Source organism: Papio anubis, chromosome 4 (assembly GCF_008728515.1).
Source record: "Papio anubis isolate 15944 chromosome 4, Panubis1.0, whole genome shotgun sequence".
Lineage (NCBI taxonomy): Eukaryota > Metazoa > Chordata > Mammalia > Primates > Cercopithecidae > Papio > Papio anubis.
Window position 1 is genome coordinate 29,071,118 of NC_044979.1, and position 22,548 is coordinate 29,093,665.

Consider the following 22,548-nt stretch of genomic DNA (forward strand, 5'->3'; position numbering starts at 1 on the left):
CCTGAGTTGCAGCCTCCCTTAGCAAACCTCATGAATCCTTGCAATCCTCACAAGGCCACCTGCAGCATAATTATAATTCCAACAAACTAGAACATCCCCGGAGGTGCTGCCTAGAGTGTGTCAGCTTTGGGCTCAGAACGGTGAATGGAGACAACAGTGCAGGGGCTGGGGAGGGGCAGGAAGAGGCAGGAAGACAGAGCAGGAAGCAGGGATGGAGTGCTCAGGGAGTCAGAGACAGCGTCCACACTTACAGAACGCTGGCTTTCACATCTGGAGAATTCAGGCCTCTGGGCAGAGGAGAAAGAACTGCAGTTTCACCTCTTAGGCGTCTCCTTACAGGGCTAGGGAGATCCTAGAATATCAGCCGAATGCCCGGGGCAAGTGCCTGGCACCAATTCTATAACTCGGGGCCAGCCAAGTTTAACAAAGTATGCAGAAGGTGGGAAGAAATAGAGTATGGAGGGGAGGCGGGAGAAGAGTCAGGTGAAAGGGAAAAAAGAGGGATGGCCGGGTGTGATGGCTCTCACCTGTAATTCAGCACTTTGGGAGGCCGAGGTGAGTACAGTGGCTCATGCCTGTAATCCCAGCATTTTGGGAGACTGAGGCGAGCAGATCACCTGGGGTCAGGAGTTCGAGACCAGCCTGGCCAACATGGTGAACCCCTGTCTCTACTAAAAATTAAAAAATTAGCCGGGCCTGATGGTGTGCGCCTGTAATCCCAGCTACTTGGGAGGCTGAGGCAGGAGAATCGCTTAAACCTAGGAGGCAAAGGTTGCAGTGAACTGAGATTTCGCCACTTCACTCCAGCCTGGGCAACAGAGCAAGACTCTGTCCGAAAAATAAAAGAAAAAAGAAAGGGCTGGGCAGATTTGCCCCCTTTGCCCTGCACCCAGCTGTTTCGCAACTGTCAGCCGCTTCTCACCATCTGCTTGCAGGACTGGCAGGGTCAGAGCATTCGTGACCATCTTAGCATCCGCGGAGCCTGTGGCTAATTCAAATCAAACAGAGTCAGACTGCTGAGAAGAAAATTATAGAAACAAAGTATTTATTATTTTCCATTTAAAAAAAAAAAGGAAATAGTGCCCAAGAGAGCAATGTTCCTAAGGAAACCCAGTGCTTTTTGCGGTGTCTTCTCTAAATGACAAACCCTCTTTGGCAAAAGAAAACAATTAATGCAACTAGAACTGCCTTTTGGGAGCAAAGTTTAATTCTGACCCAGAATTATAATAATTTCTGAAAGTTCTATTAATTTCACCACACTGTGTAGGAATTACTCAGGCTTTTCTCACCCTATAACTCCTAAAAAACCAAAGTGGCTAACCATATCTGGCATAACAGAGGAAGTAAGGTGCATTTCCCCATCATCAACCATCACAGAAAAGCACACTTAATTTGCATCTCAAGTGGTCTGGAGTAAAGTCTATGTTGCTGGCAATAGTTGTGTTACCCTGACTTCTCTTTCCCAAGCCCTGTTCTCTGTCACAGAGATGTGTTGTGAAATGCTGTCACTTGCTTCTCCCTTTCTTTCCTTTGGGAGCACCCGGCCAGTGGAAGCCTCGCAGGTGCAGGCAGTCAGCGACGTTGTGGGCGATATAGTAGAGGTTCAGCATGGCCGCGGGGCTGAGAATGTCCACTTCTGGCTTCTTCTGTTTCTTCCCATGAGACTTGCCCTGGCCTTTGCCTTTTTTCCCTTTAGCTGGCTTTCAAAGACAAATATAAATATGGGAGGAGGGAAGTTAGTTTTTGTTTTTTCTTTTTTTTGAGACAGGGTTTCACTGCCATCACCCAGCCTGGAGTGCAGTGACATGCTCTTGGCTCACTACAACCTCCACCTCCCGTGCTCAAGTGATCCTCCTGCCTTGGCCTCCCAAGTAGCTGGGATTACAGGTGTGCCCCACCACACCTGGCTAATTTTTGCACTTTTAGTAGAGACAGGGTTTCACCATGTTGGGTAGGCTGGTCTCAAATGCCTGGCCTCAAGTGATCTGCTCACCTTGGCCTCTCAAAGTGCTGGGATTACAGGTGTGAGTCATCGTGCCAGGCTGAGTTAGTTTTTATAAACTTGGTATCATTTTCAGTATTTCTGTATTGAACAAGGAAAAAAAATTCCTAAAAGGAAATAAGTCAAAACAGCAGCCACAACAAACAGTTTGCATTGTCGTGTCTTCTCTAAATGACAAACCCCCTTTGGCAAAAGAAAACAATTAATGCAACTAGAACTGCCTTCTGAGAGCAGCTTAATTCCGACCCAGAATTATAATAATTTCTGAAAGTCACATGCAATCTAATTTGACAAATGTTTATTAGGCACCCTGATTAAAAGAGACCCAACCTAATGCAAGGTGTGGCCCTTGTTTGCATTCTTATTTGAACAAGCTGCAAAAAGAGGTCTTTGAGTTAATCAGGGAAATCTGATCATGTCAAGGAATTATTAGTAATTCTGTTAGGTCTGACAATGGCAGCAAATCACAGAAGAAAATGTTCACACGCTTCTGAAGTACACACTGAAATCTGCAGGGATGAAATCAAAGAAGGCCTGAGGTTTGCTGTAAAACACTGCAGCTCCCCCACTGCCCCCTACCCAGAAAAAACAGATAAAGTAAATGTGGCAAAGTCCTACTCATTTCTGAATCTGAGAAATGAATATGAGGATTTTACTTTACAATTCTATTTTCATTTATGTTTGGAAATTTTCATAATACACATTAAATTTAAAACAAGTTTGATAATCAGGATGCAAATATGTATGTTGGCACTTGTTTTACAAGTAGTCTCTACCTCATTAAGCAGTCATGAGGTTTAAATGAGACACAAATATAAGATACTTAGCACAGGCCAGGAGTGGTGGCTCATGCCTGTGACCCTAGCACTTTGGGAGGCGGAGGCGGGCGGATCACCTGAGGTCAGGAAGTTCAAGACCAGCCTGGCCAACAAGGTGAAACCCTGTCTCTACTAAACATACAAAAACTAGCTGGGCGTGGTGGCACACGTCTGTAATCCCAGCTACTCAGGAGGCTGAGGCAGGAGAATTGCCTGAACCCAGGAGCCGGAGGTTGCAGTGAGCCAAGATCATGCCACTGCATTCCAGCCTGGGGGCTAGAGTGAGACTCTGCCTCCCCCTCGCCCCCCCAAAAAAAAGACACTTAGCACCATGTCTGATGTGAGAAAATTACTCAATAAATGATGATTGTCGTCACCTTCCTTTTTTTTGGAGAAAGGGTCTTGCTGTGTCACCCAGGCTGGAGTGCAGTGACACAAACTCAGCTTACCGTAACCCTGACCTTCCAGGCTCAAGCGATCCTCCCACCTTAGCCGCCCAAGTAGCTGGGATCACAGGCATGAGCCACCATTTCTGGCTAATTTTTTCTTTTTTCTTTTTGGTAGAGACAGTCTCGCTATGTTGCCTAGGCTGGTCTTGAACTCCTGTCAAACAAGCCTCCCAGCTTGGCCTCCCAAGTGCTGGGATTACAGGCTTGAGCCACTGTGACCCTGTGCCATCATCTCTAACACCACCAACACTCAAAGCTGTATTTCTTTTTTCTTTTTTTCTTTTTTTGAGATGGAGTCTCACTCTGTCACCCGGGCTGGAGTGCAGTGATGTGATCTCGTCTCACTGTAAGCTCTGACTCCCGGGTTCACACCATTCTCCTGCCTTAGCCTCCCGAGTAGCTGGGACTACAGATGCCCGCCACCACGCCCGGCTAATTTTTTGTATTTTTTAGTAGAGATGGGGTTTCCCCGTGTTAGCCAGGGTGGTCTCGATCTCCTGACCTCGTGATCCACCCACCTCGGCCTCCCAAAGTGCTGGGATTATGGGCGTGAGCCACCGCACCTGGCAGAGCTGTATTTCTAGGTATTACTCCTGCCTTCAAAATGGAAATGTAGGGGCTCAGTTAGGCTACCCAGCACACAGAAACCAGCGTCCACCAGGCTCGGTGTCTATTCTCTTTCCATACCCCATAAGGTCAGTGTTCTCTGGGAAAATGAATGGATACCATCCTAATCTGGAAATACACTATTATACTTCAAGCTTGTCAACCTGTTTTTCATGGATTGTGCTTTTGTCATACCCAAGAAATCTTTGCCTAACCCAAGTAACAAACATCGTCTATATTTTCTTCTAGAAGTGTTATAGTTTTTGGTTTTACATTTATATTTGCTAGAGCTGCACAAAACTGAGTTGAACTTCTCTATGTCCTCTGACCCACACATACAGAAAATAACAGATGGAAGTATACTATTAAAAAGTGTCTCCTGGGCCGGGCGCGGTGGCTCAAGCCTGTAATCCCAGCACTTTGGGAGGCCGAGATGGGCGGATCACGAGGTCAGGAGATCGAGACCATCCTGGCTAACACGGTGAAACCCCGTCTCTACTAAAAATTACAAAAAACTAGCCGGGCGAGGTGGCGGGTGCCTGTAGTCCCAGCTACTCGGGAGGCTGAGGCAGGAGAATGGCGTGAACCCGGGAGGCGGAGCTTGCAGTGAGCCGAGATCTGGCCACTGCACTCCAGCCTGGGTGACAGAGCAAGACTCTGTCTCAAAAAAAAAAAAAGTGTCTCCTGTAGGCAAGGGAGAGGAGAGGAAGGTATAAATGTTCAAGGACACCTGCAAGGGTAACCATTTATATAAAATAGGTATCCTATTCACAGCATTGCAGTCGAAAAATATCCCAAGTTAAACAAAAAGGAACATGGTTCATGTGTTAAAACTACTAAAATAGGCTGGGCGTGGTGGCTCACACCTGTAATCCCAGCACTTTGAGAGGCTGAAGCAGGTGGACCATGAGGTCAGGAGTTCGAGATCAACCTGGCCAACATGGTGAAACCTCATCCCTACTAAAAATACAAAAATTAGCCAGGCATGGTGGCGCACACCTGTAACCCCAGCTACTCAGGAGGCTGAGGCAGGAAAATTGCTTGAACCCGGGAGGTGGAGGTTGCAGTGAGTCGAGATCGCACCACTGCCCTCCAGCCTGGTGACAGAGACTTCATCTAAAAAAAAAAAAAACCTACTAAAACACATTTTTGCTAGGTGAAATGGAGTACATTCCTAGATACAAAACCCAGTAATGAAAATGAGACATATCTTGCAATGCAGAATCCACATGAAAATCCTATGTACCTGCATTCTCCTGGTAAAATAACCCCATCAGGTATGGGAGGTACATTTTCCCAGAAACTCTGAAAGACTTTGGGTCTTGATTTATTTCCTCTTTTTTCCTTTCTTTTCTTTTTCTCTTCTCTTTTCTCTTTCTTTCCCTCCCTTCCTCCCTCCCTTCCTTCCCTTTCTTTTTTTAACTGCATTCTCCTGGTAAAACAACCCCATCAGGTATGGGATGTACAATTTACCAGAAACTCTGAAAGACTTTAGGTTTTGACCTCTTCTTTTCATTTTCTTTCATTTCTCTCTGCTCTCAGCTCTCCCGAATAGCTGGCATTACAGATGCCTGCCACCAAGCCTGGCTAATTTTTGTATTTTTAGTAGAGATGGGGTTTCATCATGTTGGCCAGGCTGGTCTTGAACTCCTGACCACATGATCTGCCCGCCTCGGCCTCCCAAAGTGCTGGGATTATAGGCATGAGCCACCGCACCTGGCCTGGGTCTTCGTTTCTTTATGACCTTGTACTTTTTTGCATGCCAACCACACTTGACTCAATGTGTTTTAATCTTTAAAATGGTTTGGGACCTAAAATTCACATAAGAGTTTGACATTTTTATTTGAAGTTCTCATCTTATTGTACAAAAATGGCAAACTGATTCTAAAATTCATATGGAAATGCAAAGGATGTAAGATAAAGGTTTGACATTATTTTCAAAGTTCTCATCTTTTTGTGGAAGATTCCAAAATTCACATGGAAAAGTGAAGGACTTATAAAAAAGAACCAGCTGTGTGCAATGGCTCACGCCTATAATCCTCACACTTTAGGAGACTGAGGTAGGTGGATCACCTGAGGTCAGGAGTTTGAGACCAGTCTGGCCACTACAGTGAAACCTGGTCTCTACCAAAAAATCCAAAAATTAGCCGACTGTGGTGGCAGGCACCCGTAATTTCAGTTACTCAGGAGGCTGAGGCAGGAGAATCGCTTGAACCCGGAAGGCAGAGGTTGCAGTGAGCCGAGAATGCACCACTGCACTCTAGCCTGGGTGACAGAGCAAGATCCTGTCTCAAAAAAGAAAGAAAAAGAAAAGAACAAAATTGGCGGACTAATACTACCTTATTTTAAGAATTATTATAAAGCTACCGTAACAAGATGGTGTGATAGTGGTGTCAAGAAAGGTAACTAGAACAATGGGACAGAATAGAGTCCAGAAATAGATCCACATGTATTTGATCAACTAATTTTCAACAAAGGTATTGGTGGAGCAAAGATAATCTTGTCCAACATGTGGTGCTGGAATAATGAATATCCATTTGCAAAAAAAGGAACCTCAACCCACGGTTTCACCATATGTAAAAATCAACTCAAAATAGATAATAGAATTAAATATAAAACCAAAAACTGTAACACTTCTACAAGAAAATAGAGAAGACTTTTGCTACCTTGGATTATTAGGCAAATGTTTCACAACTCAAGAAAACAACTTGATAAACTCACCATCAACATTTAAAGCTTTTGCTCTTCAAAAGATATTACTGGCCGGGCGCGGTGGCTCAAGCCTGTAATTCCAGCACTTTGGGAGGCCGAGATGGGCGGATCACGAGGTCAGGAGATCGAGACCATCCTGGCTAACAAGGTGAAACCCCATCTCAACTAAAAAATACAAAAAATAACTAGCCGGGCGAGGTGGTGGGCGCCTGTAGTCCCAGCTACTCGGGAGGCTGAGGCAGGAGAATGGCGTAAACCTGGGAGGCGGAGCTTGCAGTGAGCTGAGATACGGCCACTGCATCCCAGCCTGGGCGACAGAGCGAGACTCCCTCTCAAAAAAAAAATATATATATATATATTATTAAGACAATGAAAAGCCAAGCATCAAACTGGCGGAAATATCTGCCAATCATAAATCTCATAAAGGCCTATATGGAGAACAGAGGACCCTGAAAACACAATAGTAAGAAAACCACTTAATAAAACATGTTCAAAGGTTGAATAGACCCTTCCCCAAAAAAGATATACAGATGGCAAATAAGCACATGAAAAGATACTCAACGTTAAGTCATTAGTGAAATGCAATGAAAACCAGGAGACACCACCACATACCTTTTGGACTGGCTCAAGTCAAAAAGACTGATCCTACCAAGTATTGGTGAAGATGTAAAGAAACTGAAACTCTCATACACTGCTGATGGAAATCTAAAATGACAGAACCACTTTGAAAAACAGTCTGCAGTCTCTATAAAAAGTTAAACACATGTCTACCATATGACCCAGTCCATTCCACTCCTAAGGTGGAAATAAAAGCATATGTTCACTCAAGGACTTTTACATGAATGTTCATAGTAGCTTTATTTGTAATAGCTAAAAACTGGAAACAGGCCAAGTGCAGGGGCTCATGCCTGTCATCTCAGCACTTTGGGAGGCCAAGGTAGAAAGATCACTTGAGCCCAGAAGTTCAAGATCAGCCCCGGCAACAAAATGGGACCCCATACCTATATTTAAAAAAAAAAAAAAATTGGCCGGGTGCGGTGGCTCACGCCTGTAATCCCAGCACTTCGGGAGGCCGAGGCGGGTGGATCATGAGGTCAGGAGATCGAGACCATCCTGGCTAACACGGTGAAATCCCATCTCTACTAAAAATACAAAAAATTAGCCGGGAGTGGTGGTGGGCACCTGTAGTCCCAGCCACTCGGGAGGCTGAGGCAGGAGAATGGCATGAACCCAGGAGGCAGAGCTTGCAGTGAGCCAAGATCACACCACTGCACTCCAGCCTGGGAGACAGAGCAAGACTCTGTCGAAAACAAACAAACAAACAAATAAACAAACACAAAAGAAAAAAATTAGGTGTGGTGGTCCCAGTTAAGGTGGGAGGATCATCTGAGCCCAGGGAAGTCAAGGCTGCAGTGAGCCACGATCATGTCACTTCATTCCAGCCTGGGTGACAAAATGAGATCCTGAGAAAGGAAAGAAAGAAAGAAAAAGAAAAAGAAAGAAAGCAAGAGAGAGAGAGAGAATGAAAGAAGGAAAGAAGGAAAAGGAAGGAGAGAGAGAGAGAAAAGGAAAGGAAAGGAAAAGAAAAGAAGGAAGGAAGGAGAGAGAGAAAGAAAAGAAAAGGAAGGAAGAAGAGAGAGAGAGAGAAAAGGAAGGAAGGAAAGAAGGAAGGAAGGAAGGAAGGAAGGAAGGAAGGAAGGGCAACCCAAAAGCCCATCAGCAGGTGAATGGATAGACCATGGTTTAACTACACAACGGAATGCTACTCAGCACTAAAAAGGAATAATTACTGATACATGATACAACATGGATAAATTTCCAAATAATTACTCAAGTAAAAAAAGTCAGTAAAATAAAAAAAAAAACTATAATGTATGACTGCATATATATAAAATCTTAGAAACTATAAACTAATCTAGAGAGAGGGCAGACTAGTCATTGCCTGGGAAGGTTGGGAAGGAGTAGGGGTACAGAGAGGGGCAAGAGAGAAAAGTAGATTACAAAAAAAATGGGTGATGGCTGTGTTTACAATCTTGATTGTGGTGATGGCTTAATGAATGAACACATTTGCCAAACTTATCAAAATGTGCATTTTATTTTTATTTATTTATTTTTTGAAACAGGTTTCACTCTGTTGCCCAGGCTCACTACAGCCTCGATGTCCCAGGCTCAAGAGATCCTCCCACTTCAGCCTCCTGAGTAACTGGGACTACAGATTTGCGCTACCATGCCGAACTAATTTTTTCTTTTTCTTTTGTTTTTTTTTTTTTTGAGATGGAGTCTTGCTCTGTCTCCCAGGCTGGAGTGCAGTGGTGCGATCTCGGCTCACTGCAAGCTCCACCTCCTGGGTTCACGCCATTCTCCTGCCTCAGCCTCCCCAGCAGCTGGGACTACAGGCGCCCACCACCGCGCCCGGCTAATATTTTTGTATTTTTAGTAGGGACGGGGTTTCACCATGTTCGCCAGGATGGTCTCGATTTCCTGACCTCGTGATCCGCCTGCCTCGGCCTCCCGAAGTGCTGGGATTACAGGTGTGAGCGACCGCACCCGGCCCCAACTAATTTTTTCTACTTTTTGTAGAGATGAGGGTCTCACTATGTTGCCCAAGCAGGTCTTGAACTCCTGAGCTCAAGCTATCCTCTCGCCTCAGCCTCCCAAAATACTGGGTTTACAGGCATGAGCCACCATGTCCAAAGTATGCATTTTAAACATGTAAAATGTATTGTATATACATTCCACCTCAATAAATCTGTTAAGAAATTATTACATGGGAGTGTTTGTTTCTGGGCCCATCCATTCCTTGGGTTGAATCAATACAACTTTGTGGCTCTTGGCTGTTCCTGGTCTCAGAACATGCAGCTCCCAACTTAAAACCCTCTAAACTCCTTAAGGAAGACCACTTGACTCCAGCCACACTGGACTTTCTTCTAGTTCCCAACACTCCGAGCTTCTCCCTGTGCAATGCTTGTTCTTCCTGCAGACCTTCTAATTGAAAGGGCAGAATTTGTTGCTTCTCTTTATGCTAGCCTCTGCTCAAATATCACCTCTTTAGAAAAACCTCCCTGACGGGCCGGGCATGGTGGCTCACAGTGGCTCAGCATTTTGGGAGGCTGAGGCAGGTGGATCACCTGAGGTCAGGAGTTCAAGACCAGCCTGGACAACATGGTGAAATCCCGTCTTTACTAAAAATACAAAAAAATTAGCCAGGCATGGTGGCGGATGCCTATAATCCCAGCTACTCAGGAGGCTGAGGCAGGAGAATTGCTTGAACCTGGGAGGCGGAGGTTGCAGTGAACCGAGATTGTGCCATTGCACTCCAGCCTGGGCGACAAGAGCAAAACTCTGTCTCAAAAAAAAAAAAAAAAAAAGAAAAGAAAGAAAGAAAAAAAAAGAAAAAGAAAAAGTAAAAAGAAAAACCTCCCTGACACCATGTCTATACTCTGTCTATAACTGGAGTTACCATATAATTTATTGTCCAAACCAAGATACTTCAACAAATATAAACAAACATAAACTGAGACTGTCCCAGGCTAGGGTCAGGGGGTAGGTACAGTGGTCTGTCTTTAACAGTCTCCCAACAACCCCGGTAGAGTCACTGTCCATCTCCTTACCCGCAGCACTTTTCACTAGTTAATAGTAACTGTTTATGTTTATTGTTTGTTTCCCTCACCAGAGATTCTGTCTGTAAATTTACCACTGAATTCCCCAGCCTACACCAATATCTGCCGCACTGCAAGGATGCACAAATATCTGCTGAGTGAATGAATACATCGCAACTGAGATGCAATGCAAGAACAGAATTTAGAAAGCAAATGTGGATTTCTGCTTTTCTGAATTTTAAGATGCCTCCTTCATTCATTCAAGAAGTATTTAACAAAAATCTACTGTGCAGCAGGCCCTGTATTAGATGAGGAACAAAAGATATCTCACGATGCTTACAGTTCAGTGAGGTCTGAGAAAGACACTAGTCACCTAATCACAATACTCACAATCCATGCTGTGAAGAAATGGCCCTATTGGCCAGGTGTGGTGATTCACACCTGTAATCCCAGCACTCTGGGAGGCCGAGGTGGGTGGATCACTTGTACCCAGTTTGAGACCAGCCTGGGAAAGATGGTGAAATCCTGTCTCTACAAAAATTTAAAAAATTAGCCGGGTTCGGTAGCACACACCTGTAGTCCCTGATACTCGGGAGGCTAAGGTGGGAGGACCCCTTGAGCCCAGGAATTCAAGGCCAAAGTGAGCTACGTATGATGCCATCGCACTCCAGCCTGGGCAACAAAGCAAGACCCTATCTCTAAAAAAATAAATAAAAACAAAGAAATTAATAAAGGCCCTATAATGCCTATAACACATGGCATTATAATAGCACAGGATGGGCAAGGGCTGACCTAGTCTGGGACGTCAAAGGAAGGGTTCCCTAAGAGTGGCCTGTGGGCTGAAGGTAGGTAATTCCAAGGCCAACAGCCTACGCAAAGGCTCTGAGGCCGGAGAGAAGGTGCACAAAGAGACCGAAACCCAAAAAAGGCCAACATGGCCAGCCCACAGGCAATCAAGGGGGCCAGTGAGAACAGCTGAGGCAGGAAAGGTAGGCAAGGTTCCGCTCTGCAGGCTCTGTGCACTAATGTGTTTGACCTTCATTCAAGGAGCATGAATTAACTGGCATTTGCTTAAATGGCTATGTACAGCTTTCTGCCTCAGTTCCCTGGGCCCTGAAAGAAATGGCAATTGGCTGGGCACAGTGGCTCACGCCTGTAATCCCAGCACTTTGAGAAGCCAAGGCGGGAAGATCCCTTGAGCCCAGGCGTTTGAGACCAGCCTGGGCAACCTGGCGAAACCCTGTCTCTACTAAAAATACAAAAATTAGCTGGGCATGGTGGTGCTTGCCTACGGTCCCAGCTACTTGGGAGGCTGAGGTGGGAGGATCACTTGAGCCCCAGAGGACGAGGCTGCAGTTAGCTGTGATCACACCATTGTACTCCAGCCTGTGTGACAAAGCAAGACCCTGTCTCAAAAAAAAAAAAAAAAAAAAAAAAAAGGCAATAGCAACCATGGAATGACTCTCAACTTAAACCAAGAAATTTTTACTTAACCCTTTTACAGCAAACAAACTGGAAATAACACAGAAACTTAATGATTTCTACACCAGAGTCTAATGGGGAGTAAGGCTTTCCAAGGAAAAACACGCAAAGCACCAGAGGTGAGGTGCAAATGGCTGTGGGCGCTGAAGGAGCGATGGGGAAGCAGGAGGCACGGTCCTTCTGAGCCAAATCTCAAAGAAAATGGATCAAGACAGGGAAGGCGCAAGAGGCTTCCAGAAGAATGCGGGTTTAGTGTGGGATGCGGGGTTTTGTTTGTTTGTTGTTGTTTAGCAGAGAAGATATGGCAGAGAAAGCTCGAGGTTGAGGCCCCTTTAGCAAGGGCTCCGTGCGCCCTGCTCAAGCGTGCAGTACTTAGTTTAGCAGACAATGGTGCCTCCCTAAGGACTTGGGGCAGGGCCTGGAAAGTCACAGCCCTTCTGGAAAGAGCAGCGAAGGTGGGAAGGAGGTCGCAAGTGACTGGATGAGAGCGGAGAACAGGAATGCTGCTGACAGCAAGGTGGTGGCACGAGGGCTCACTCTCTGCTTCCTGAATCTGCAGAGCAGCGGAGAATCCCGCGCGGGGACCCAGGGTGGCCACGGCAGCTAAGAGCCCGGACCCATCACTGTGGGCGTAGGCATGGCCTGGCGCCCTGAGGTGCCACACCACAGTACCACCCTCCCTTTATTTCCCACATCAACCGTCTGGGTGTGAGGGCTGCTCAACAGGGCCACGACCTAAAACCCGGAAAGAGGGCTCGCCTGACTCCGCGGCTGCTGCACCCCTTGTCCCTCCATCTTTTTGCCAAGCGTTGAGGTCGCCCCCAGGGAGAGGCGGTGACCTCGGCGCCCGCGCCTCTCCGGGACAGCCTAGGGCTCCACGGCGCGCGCCCGGGCCCCCGGTACTTTAGGGAGACGGGGATTACCATGGCGATTCTTAGCCGAGCAGGCAGGCGTGGTGGACTCCCGATCCCGAAGCCCTTAGTATCCACCGGGGCCGCTGCCCCAGAGCCTGTTCCCCTAGCGCCCCCGGCCCCCTCTCCGCCCTCCTCAGGGAACCGCCGCGGGCCCGGCCTCACTACGCCTCCCCGCCACGCCTCGCTCGGAGGAGCGTGGCCGGCTCAGGGAGCAGCCCGCCGCGGAGCCGCCTGGACGCGAGGTGCCTGCTCGTCCCACGCGGCCCCTAGGCCGCATCAGCTGTGGGCGCTGGGCCGGCGTGCGCCTCGAGGGCGGGGCCGCGCGCACAATCGCCGGGCGTGGGGCAGGGCCTCGCCGTGGTAACCGTTGCCAGGGCAACACTGCCGCGCGCGGAGGGTGGGAAGAGCTGGGTTCCCGGGCCGCGCGCGCGGGCTGGGCCTTCACCAAGCACGAGGCCGACCACGGCCTTCAGCACCCGGAACCCCGGTTTGGCGCTGTAGCGTCTGGGTTTGGGCTGCAGGAGCAGCGGGCGCGGGGCGAAGGGGCGGGCGCGGGCGGCTCTCCCACTGGGGTGGCGCTGGCGTGAGAGCACAGGCTAGGCGGCTCACGCAGCCGACCTGGGAGAAATCATCGGAGAACCTCTTTTGGAAAACGAGCATAAGGACTATGACGGTGAAGGGAGAATATCATGGGAAATGTTTGCAAAAGAGCCAGGTAAACAGAGTAAGAGCCCGAGAGACTAAAGGGGTGGGGAGGGAGTTCATGTGCAAGTAGGACTGGGCAAGAAAGGTACAGTAGGTACAGTTCCGCCTCACTCCCCGCAGGGGAAGGCTACACTTTGGGTGGTACGACTCATTCTTTTCTATGACTTGTCATTCCTTTTTTTTTTTTTTCCAACAGAGTCTCTCTCAGTCGCCCAGGTTGGAGTGCAGTGGCACGATGTCGGTTCACTGCAACCTCTGCCTCCCAAGTTCAAGCCATTCTCCTGCCTCAGCCTCCTGAGTGACTGGGATTGCAGATGCGTACCACCATGCCCGGCTAATTTTTGTGTTTTTAGTAGAGACGGGGTTTCGCCATGTTGGTCACGCTGGCCTCGAACTCCTGACCTCAGGCGATCCGCCCGCCTCAGCCTTCCAAAGTGCTGAGATTACAGACGTGAGCCACCGCGCCCGGCCTGTCAATGCTTTTTATTCAACAGTTATTGAGCATCTGCCACGTGCCTGACACTCTTCCAGGCCCTGGAAATTGAGCTCTGAATGAGGCAAAGTCCTTGTTCTTTTAAGCGGTGATTTGGGGGAGGTGGTCGAGGCTGAAATGGAGGGCCTGGCAGACATTAAAAGTGATAGGGACAGTATGGCATATTGCATTAAATTGATGTGACCACTGGGTGCTCTTTTAGATTGCTGACTGAGGAAGGCCTCTCTGAGGAGGTGACCTTAAAACACATCTGGATGACAAGGAGCAGTCAATTATGCCAAAATTAGGGAGAGGAGGAGGAGGCAAGACCAGGAAGCAGGAGTAGGGTCCTGGAAGGCTCTGCAAGGATGAGGTGTTTTGTTTTTTTCTCCTGAAAGACGAACTGGCTTCCAAAGAGGAGTGTTTATGTTCTAGGTTCTCTTACATATGCTTTCCCTAATCCTTCATTAACAAAGCAAACCCAACTTCCAACTACTTTTAATATGTCTGTGAGTTTTTCTTATGAGTCCATATGCCCTGGATATGGCAAATTCTCCTACCCTCCACCTGCAGTTTCTTCTCTGCTTGCCCTGTCTTCATCCCTGGATGGAGCCGGCCCACCCCAGCTGCTTACACTTCTCTGGGTTATCTCAGCTCTCCCAAGGTTACCCCTATGGGATCACTCCCAAATCTGTTCCATTCCTGCTTTTCCTGAGCTCCAGATCAGAGATCCAGAGCCTTGCCACAAGGTTTTTTTTGTTTTTTTGTTTTTGTTTTTGTTTTTTTTTTGAGATGGAGTCTTGCTCTGTTGCCCAGGCTGGAGTGCAATGGCACGATCTCTGCTCACTGCAATCTCCGCCCCCTGGGTTCAAGCAATTCTCCTGCCTCAGCCTCCCAAGTAGCTGGGATTACAAGCATGTGCTCTCACGCCCGACTAATTTTTGTATTTTTAGTAGAGATAGGGACCAGGCTGGTCTCGAACTCCTGACCTCAGGTGAACCGCCTGCCTTGGCCTCCCACTGGGATAAAAGGCGTGAGCCACTGCACCGGCCTCCTGCTACAAGTTTTAAAACTCAGCTGTCTTGAAAGTAGATCAGTGGTTGAGGTGTGCCATGGGTGGGGGAGGATTGACTCTGCAGTGCGCTAAGAGGAAAATTCCGGAGCGATGGAAATACTCTCCATCCTGATTGTGGCGGTAGTTACACAGGTGCAGGGCTGGCTGCATCATTTGCATGGCTCAGTGCAAAATGAAAACAGGAAGAAGCAGGGAAAAGTGCCACTAAAGGTACTAAATTAGAACGCTTTCCTTTTCTCTGCAGTCTCTATCAACCTGTTATGCTGTTTTTATTTACTGTTTAATGTGTTTCCTTGGGTACGGGAACACTACCTTTCCTAGCTGTCTTCCCATAGCAGATGGGTGACCCTTGAGGGATTGCACCTTCTGTGCCAGGATGTGCTCGGTGTCATGACTGTGGTGGACGGGACACTCGCATGTCTCACTCTGAATGTGCTGGGATACTGCCATGCCCTGCGCGGGGGGGGGGGGGGGGGGGGGGGGGGGGGGGGGGGGGATGGGGGGGGGTGGGGGGTGACAAGAGGTGAGACTCAGCAGGAGCTAAGGCACCAACCCCCTTCCCCCAACATGCTCCATTTTCCATTTTCCCTTCAGATTTCATTGACAAAACACAAATTCAAAGGTAAAATTACTAAGAAATTTTCACACTGTGAAACTCAGAGCATTAAACCCCAAGCATGTGGCCCTTCTAAGAGTAGAACTTGGCCAGGCATGGTGGCTCACGCCTGTAATCCCAGCACTTTGAGAGGCTGAGGCGGTTGGATCATCTGCAGTCAGGAGTTCACGACCAGCCTGACCAACACGGTGAAACCCTGTCTCTACTAAAAAATACAAAAATTAGCCAGGTATGGTAGTGGGCACCTGTAATCCCAGCTACTTGGGAGGCTGAGGCAGGAGAATTGCTTGAACCTGGGAGGCGGAGGTTGCAGTGAGCCGAGATTGCACCACTGCACTCCAGCCTGGGTGACAGAGCAAGACTCCTTCTCAAAAAAAAAAAAAGAGTAGGACTTTGTGTGACCACTGGGGTCAAATAGCCCATGAACCTGGCCCTGCACAAGTATATACATTTGTCAGAATTAATTAAATTATATACTTCAAATTAGTACAGTTTACAATATATGAATTATACCTTGATAAAGTTGATTTTGAAACTTCAACTCTTAGGAACCTTACCCTGCCGCATCTAAAATCAAACCTGGCTGGGTGTGGTGGCTCACACCTGCATTACTAGCACTTTGGGAGGCTGAGGCAGGTGGATCGCTTGAACTCAGGAGTTCGAGACCAGCCTGGGCAACATGGTGAAACCCCATCTATGGAAAAAAAAATACAAAATTTACTGCGCATGGTGGCATACGTCTGTGGTCCTAGCTACTTGGGAGGCTGAGGTGGGAAGATCGCTTGAGTCCAGGAAGTCAAGATTGCAGTGAACTGCGATCGCACCACTGCATTCCAGCCTGGGCGACAGAGCAAGACCCTGCCTCTAAATAAATAAAGTCAAACACTTCAAACACTTCTTTTTTTTTTTTTTTTTTTTTTTGAGACAGAGTTCAGCCAGGCCCAGGCTGGAGTGCAGTGGCTGATCTCAGCTCACTGCAGCTCCGCCTCCCAGGTTCATGCCATTCTCCTGCCTCAGCCTCCCGAGTAGCTGGGACTACTCAGCCACCTCACTGCTAGTTTTTTATTTTTTTAGTAGAGACAGGGTTTCACCGTCACGATGGTCTCGATCTCCCGACCTCGCGGATCCCGCCTGTTCGGCCTCCCAAAGTGCTGGATTGCAGGTTGACCACCACCGGCCACTTCTTATAGCAAAGGTGCATCTCCTTCTGTTTGGATGATAGCCTCAGCAACCATCTAGGTACCCACGCTAGGAACTGGTCACCTTTGATCCCTCCCTCTCCTTATATCTAGAACACTCTCATCTGTACCTACTTGAGGCTATCTCCTGACTTTTTTTTTTTTTTTTTTAGACGGAGTTTTGCTCTTTCACCCAGACTGAAGTGAAGTGGTGCGATCTCGGCTCACTGCAGCCACTGCCCCCGCACCGGGTTCAAGCGATTCACCTGCCTCAGCCTCCAGAGTAGCTGGGATTACATGTGTGTGCTACCAAGCCTGGTTACTTTTTGTGTTTTTAGTAGAGACAGGGTTTCACCATGTTGGCCAGGCTGGTCTTGAACTCCTAACCTCAGGTGATCCGCCCACCTTGGCCTCCCAAAGTGCTAAGATTACAGGTGTGAACCACTGCTCCCAGCTGACTTTCTTTTTTCTTTCTTTTTTTTTTTTTTTAAATTTTTTTTTCTTTAATAGAGATAGGGTCTCCCTATGTTTCCCAGGCTGGTCTCGAACTCCTGGGCTCAAGGGATCCTCTTGCCTCAGCCTCTGAAAGTGCTCAGATTATAGGCATGAGCCACCACACCTGACCCTCACGTTCTTAAGTCTGTGGATGGTGCCACCTGCTCCCAATCACCCCGCTGCAAGCCGTTCGGTGCACCCTCCTGCACTGCTTGCCAAGCCCTGTCCCTCTGGGGGACCGCCCTTCCCCACCCTGCTCTTCCTCAGATCACCACCCTGCTCAGGCCTGTGCTGCCTCTGGCCTGGGCTGCTATAGAAGTCTCCTGACCAGCCCTGCTCCCTCCTTAGGCTTCTGCACTCCATCTGGTATTCTTTCTAAAGCACAGATTTAATCATGTCTCACCCATTTTCAAAAACTGTTGATGACTATTTCCTACAAAGCACTCCTTGGTATGGTATGAATATGTGTAGTCTTTCCGAATCTTGCCTCCATCTGCTTGTCTAGTTTTACTTACCCTTGCTGGCCCCTCATGCCTGGTTTTGGCCACTCTCCTCTGTCTCTGGGATTTGTGGTGCTCCATGCCTCCCAGCCTCTACTTATGTGGTCCCCTTTAGCTGAAGTGTTTTCTCCTCCTTGCTTATCATCAGAAGCCTGTTCAACCTTCAAGGCCCAGCACAAACTGTGAGCTCATTAATCACTGGCAACACTTTGTGCCCATTAAACTCAGCCTCAGCCTCTGGCATTGCATGAATCTGAGCTTCAGTTAGAGAGAGGTTTCCTTGTCTCCTCCACAGTGAGCAGCCTCCTTTAGCCTCCTCATTGTATGCCACAGCAGTAAGATAGATGTTAATGGAATAATTTTCATGGTCCATTGGGAAGTATTATTGCCTTTATTCTGCCAAGCCTGGAGACTTCATTCTCATTGACCTCTGAGCCTAAGTGAAGGCTGCTAGCCTCCCCTCCTCCTTTAAGTCCCCCACTTGTTTCTGAGGCATACATTCTGCTCCTTGCTCATCCCGGCCTACATCGTCATTACGTGCCTATCTGCTTCCTGCTGCACTCCAAGTGGGGGATGATCTCAAAGCCCACTCCTCAGCCCTGTGCGCTTCTCCCTCAGTGTCCCCTCCCCTGCTGGCTCAGGGAGTCACGTCAGTGCCTACCACTCTCATGATCACACAGTCTCTGTGGTGAAAAATGGCTGCCCTCTGAGCTCTGGTCCTCAGCCCCCATCATTCCCTGCACTTTGGGCATCTCCCCTCGTCCTGCCTTGTCCGGTCCCCACTGGCTGCACCGTTCTCCCAGGCTCCTGCCTTTCATCTCCTCTAGCTCATCTTCATCCATCTAGAATGATAAGTTCATTGGTCAGGCCTAGGTGTCCTTTGGAAATGCTCTTGTATCAATCCCTCCCTTGATATCCATATCATTTCATCCTTTTCTCACTGCAAATTGTAGCTAACACTGAAGGGGCGTTTGCACACATATTGCATTTTCACTCACTATAACCAGTGTGGTCGTTTCCATTATGTTCTCCACTTTGTACACGAGGTCAGAAAGTGAGTAACTTTCCCAGGTTCACAGTCAGAGTCAAAGCCAGCTCTGTCTGCCTGTCAAGCCTGTGCTGTTAACCACTATAATTATTCAGGAAGGTGCCCTGGACTTGAGGCCAGAAAATGTGAGTTCACATCTTGGCCTCACTACTTATTAGTTGGGCAATTCTCTGAGCTTCGCTTTTTCCCCTTCGGTTGCTGTGAAAGCAATATGATAGAATAACTGTGAAAGTACTATGTGAATTAATTATTATTATTATTAATTTATTTTGAGACAGCGTCTTGCTCTGTTGCCCAGGCTGGAGTACAGTGATGCAATCATAGCTCACTGCAGCCTCGAATTCCTGGGCTCAAGTGATCCTCCCACCTGACCCTCCCCAGTAGCTGGGACCACAGGCTAGCACCACCAAGCCAGGCTAATTTTTTTTATTTTTAATTTTTTGTAGAGACAGGGTCTCCCTGCGTTGCTCAGTCTGGTCTCAAACTCCTGAGCTCAAGTGATCCTCCCTTGGCCCCCCAAAGTGCTAGAATTGCAGGCATGATTCACTGCGCCCGGCCTGCTATGTAAATTTAAAGTGTTTCCAAGAAGCCTTGCTTTAAAAGATATAAAGCACAAGCAAGCATGTTTTGCCAGTGGACAGGCAGGATATAAAATGAATGGTTTAGTGATGATTGAAACAATTTCAGTGGCAGGACTGTTTTCTATCAACCAAATGGATCTTCAGCCTTTACACGGAAGAAAGCCTTAGCATTGACCTGCAGGGAGGTAAGGAGGGCTGCTGAGGTGTGTGGCTGGATGGTAGACTTTGTTATAGCACATATTTCAGATTCTTGCTAGTATCAGAACATCATTGATTATATATGCATTTGTCTTAAATGCCAGTTTACTTAAGAATCACTCAATGTTTAGGACCTTAGATGTTTATTCCACAAGAACTGAGCAAATCTTCCTGTGTAAAGTGGAAGAAGATGTTAAATTTAGATAACTATTCATTCTCACATCAGAATAGCACTAGTTAATTTTATCTATTTATGAATACACATCCTTATGTCTTCTTTATAAATAGTAATGCTAACTGTGCTGTTCTTTTTAAAAATTACCAGAATTGAAGCATGCATTCTTAGAAAATCCAAACTTAGAATATTCTATCACTATCTTTCTTAGAAGTTACACTTAAAAATTCTTATTTCCTCTTTTCTACTCTGGTGGCATCTTCTTTCCATCTTTGCTTTATTTTTTTCTTTCTCTTTTTCTTTCTATTTCATTAAGTGCAATAGTATATCACTGGATTCATTTCATGATAGCCCCACCCTTGGTAGCCCTTATATTAAATAAGAAGTTACAGAAAAAATAAACCGCTCTTTGTAGGTAATTTCCTCTGGTCACCCACTAGAGTCCTAGCAGTGAGAATGCAAGACGTTGGGATGCAAGGCCAGCTGGGGCAGACTTAGGAGAGGAGTCATCCATATCCAGGGCAGAGGTCAGCAAACTCTGTGAAGGGCCAGAGAGTAAAAATTTTAGACTTTGTGGGCCCTTTGTCCTCTTTTTTTCTTTGAGACAGAGTCTTGCTCTGTCACCCAGGCTGGAATGCAATGGCATGATCTCGGCTCACTGCAACTTCCGTCTCCTGGGTTCAAGCAATTCTCCTGCCTCAGTCTCCTGAGTAGCTGGGATTACAGGAGCCTGCCACCACGCCTGGCTAATTTTCATATTTTTAGTAGAGACGGGGTTTCACCATGTTGGCCAGGTTGGTCTTGAACTCCTGACCTCGTGATCCACCTGCCTCGGCCTCCCAAAGTGCTGGGATTTCAGGTGTGAGCCGCCTCACCCGGCCTTGTGTCCTCTTTTACAACTATTAAACTGTGCTGATGTAGCCTAAAAGCAGTTATAGGCTATGCACCGCATAACGGCATTTTGGTCAGTGGTGAACCACATATACAACAGTGGTCCTATGAGATTATAATGGGACTGAAAACCTCTCATCACCCTGTGGTGTCTTCATGATCCTGACCCTGTGTAGGCCTCTAGATTAATGTATTTGTTTCTTAGTTTTTAACAAAAAAGTTTAAAAACTAAAACAAAATTAAACATAGAGAAAGCTTAAGAGAATTAGGATATAAGGAAAGAAAATATTTTTGTACAGCTGCACAAAAATGTGTGTGTGTTTTAAGCTAAGTGTTATTACAGAAGAGTCAAAAAGTTTAAAAATGTTAAAAAGTGTATAAAGTAAGAAAGTTACAGTGAGCAAAGGTTAATTTGTTATTGAATTAAAAAATTTAAATACGTTTAGTGTAGCTTAAGTGTAGAGTATTCATAAAGGCTACAGGAGTATGTAACAATGTCCTAGGCCTTCACCTTCACACACCACTCAATTTCAGCCCTGCAGTCTCCATTCATGGTAAGTGCCTTCTACAGGTCTACCATTTTTACTGTATTTTGCTTTATTTTTACTGTATCTTTTCTATGTTTAGATACACAAATACTCACTCTTGTGTTACAATTGCCTGCAGTCTTCAGTACAGTAACATGCTGTGCAGGTTTGTAGCCTAGGAGCCATAGGTTATACCATATAGTCCAGGTGTGCAGGAGGCCATACCATCTAGGTTTGTGTAAGTGCACTCTATGGTATTCGCACGAGGACGAAATTGCCTTATGATGCATTTCTCAGAAAGTATCCCCATCACTAAGCAATGCATGACCGTACAAACCACATGTAAACAAATGAGCACATCTGTGTTCATTTTCATGTGTCAGAACATATTTTTCTTCTTTGGATTTTTCCCATTTAAAAATGTAAAAATGTTTTCTTAGCTCATGGGCTGTATAAAAACTGGTAGTAGTCTAGAGTTGGCCCATGGGCTGTTAATTTGCCAATCCCTGATCTAGAGAGTTAAAATGCTATTTATTATTCTTGCTGGGGAATTGAGAGGGAGGGGAATGAGGTAGGAAAAATAATAGTAATTATTGGGCACTCATATTTAGTAAGCATTCTCCTAAGCACTATATATACAAATCATGTATACTCATTTAATACAACCATAGAAGGCAAGTAGGAATATTAGCCCCACTTTACAGATGGGGAGTCTGAAGCATACAGAGACTAAATCATCTGTCGCATATCACACAGCTAATAGAGGCAGAGCGTGATACAATAGCTCACCAAGTTGGGTCTAGCACCCTCTATCTGAGCCATTATGCTGTACTGCCTTTCTGGGTAAAATATTATCTTCTGGCAAAGACATATTTTCACAGGCATCCACATGGAAGATCTTTGTCCTGCCAGTTCCATTAAGCATTTGAACAAAAAGTTACAGAATGTTTGAAGTAATGTTTCCATTTGGAGGCACGGGGACAGATGGCACTGTCTTACTTAGTAAAGAAGTCACTTTCCCTGAAGGTGTTTGTGCAGAGGTGGGATGACTTTTGTAGTCTTGCGGTTCCCTAGAAAGACTTTGGTTATTTTCTTTTCTATAAAATAAAAGTAAAAATTTACAATTCTTGATTTTTGAAATTTAAATCTGGCTAATTACTAAAGGAGCAAACAGCCTGAACACCTCCCCATAGCACACTCGGGCACCATCTCATTACATTTACAGGATTTGGGAGTCTGAATAACCAGAACTGCTGGAAGGAAATGATATGTCAGACTGTTTTGACCTATTGCTACAGGAACTGAGTGAATCTCCCTTAACCCCATCCCCACCGCAACACACACACACACACACACACACACACACACACACACACGCTACACACGATTCTTCCCCTCTATACCCTTCTTAGGTGAAACGTATTTGAAGGTGATGTTAGGGAAGACTTATTTATTAAGTAATTAAAATCATATATTATTAACTGAGTATATTAATTTATAGTCAT

General features: G+C 46.6%; 1 protein-coding gene across 1 annotated transcript; it reads right to left on the reverse strand.

Moving 5' to 3' along the window:
• Positions 1-1,185: 1,185 nt before the first annotated feature.
• Positions 1,186-12,906, reverse strand: SMKR1 (small lysine rich protein 1). Its single transcript, XM_031665164.1, has 2 exons — positions 12,592-12,906; positions 1,186-1,700 (listed from the first exon to the last, which is right to left on the reverse strand). The coding sequence occupies exons 1-2, from the start codon at positions 12,592-12,594 to the stop codon at positions 1,506-1,508; spliced, it is 198 nt and encodes a 65-aa protein (XP_031521024.1). The 5' UTR covers positions 12,595-12,906; the 3' UTR covers positions 1,186-1,505.
• Between the last annotated feature and the right edge of the window lie 9,642 nt (positions 12,907-22,548).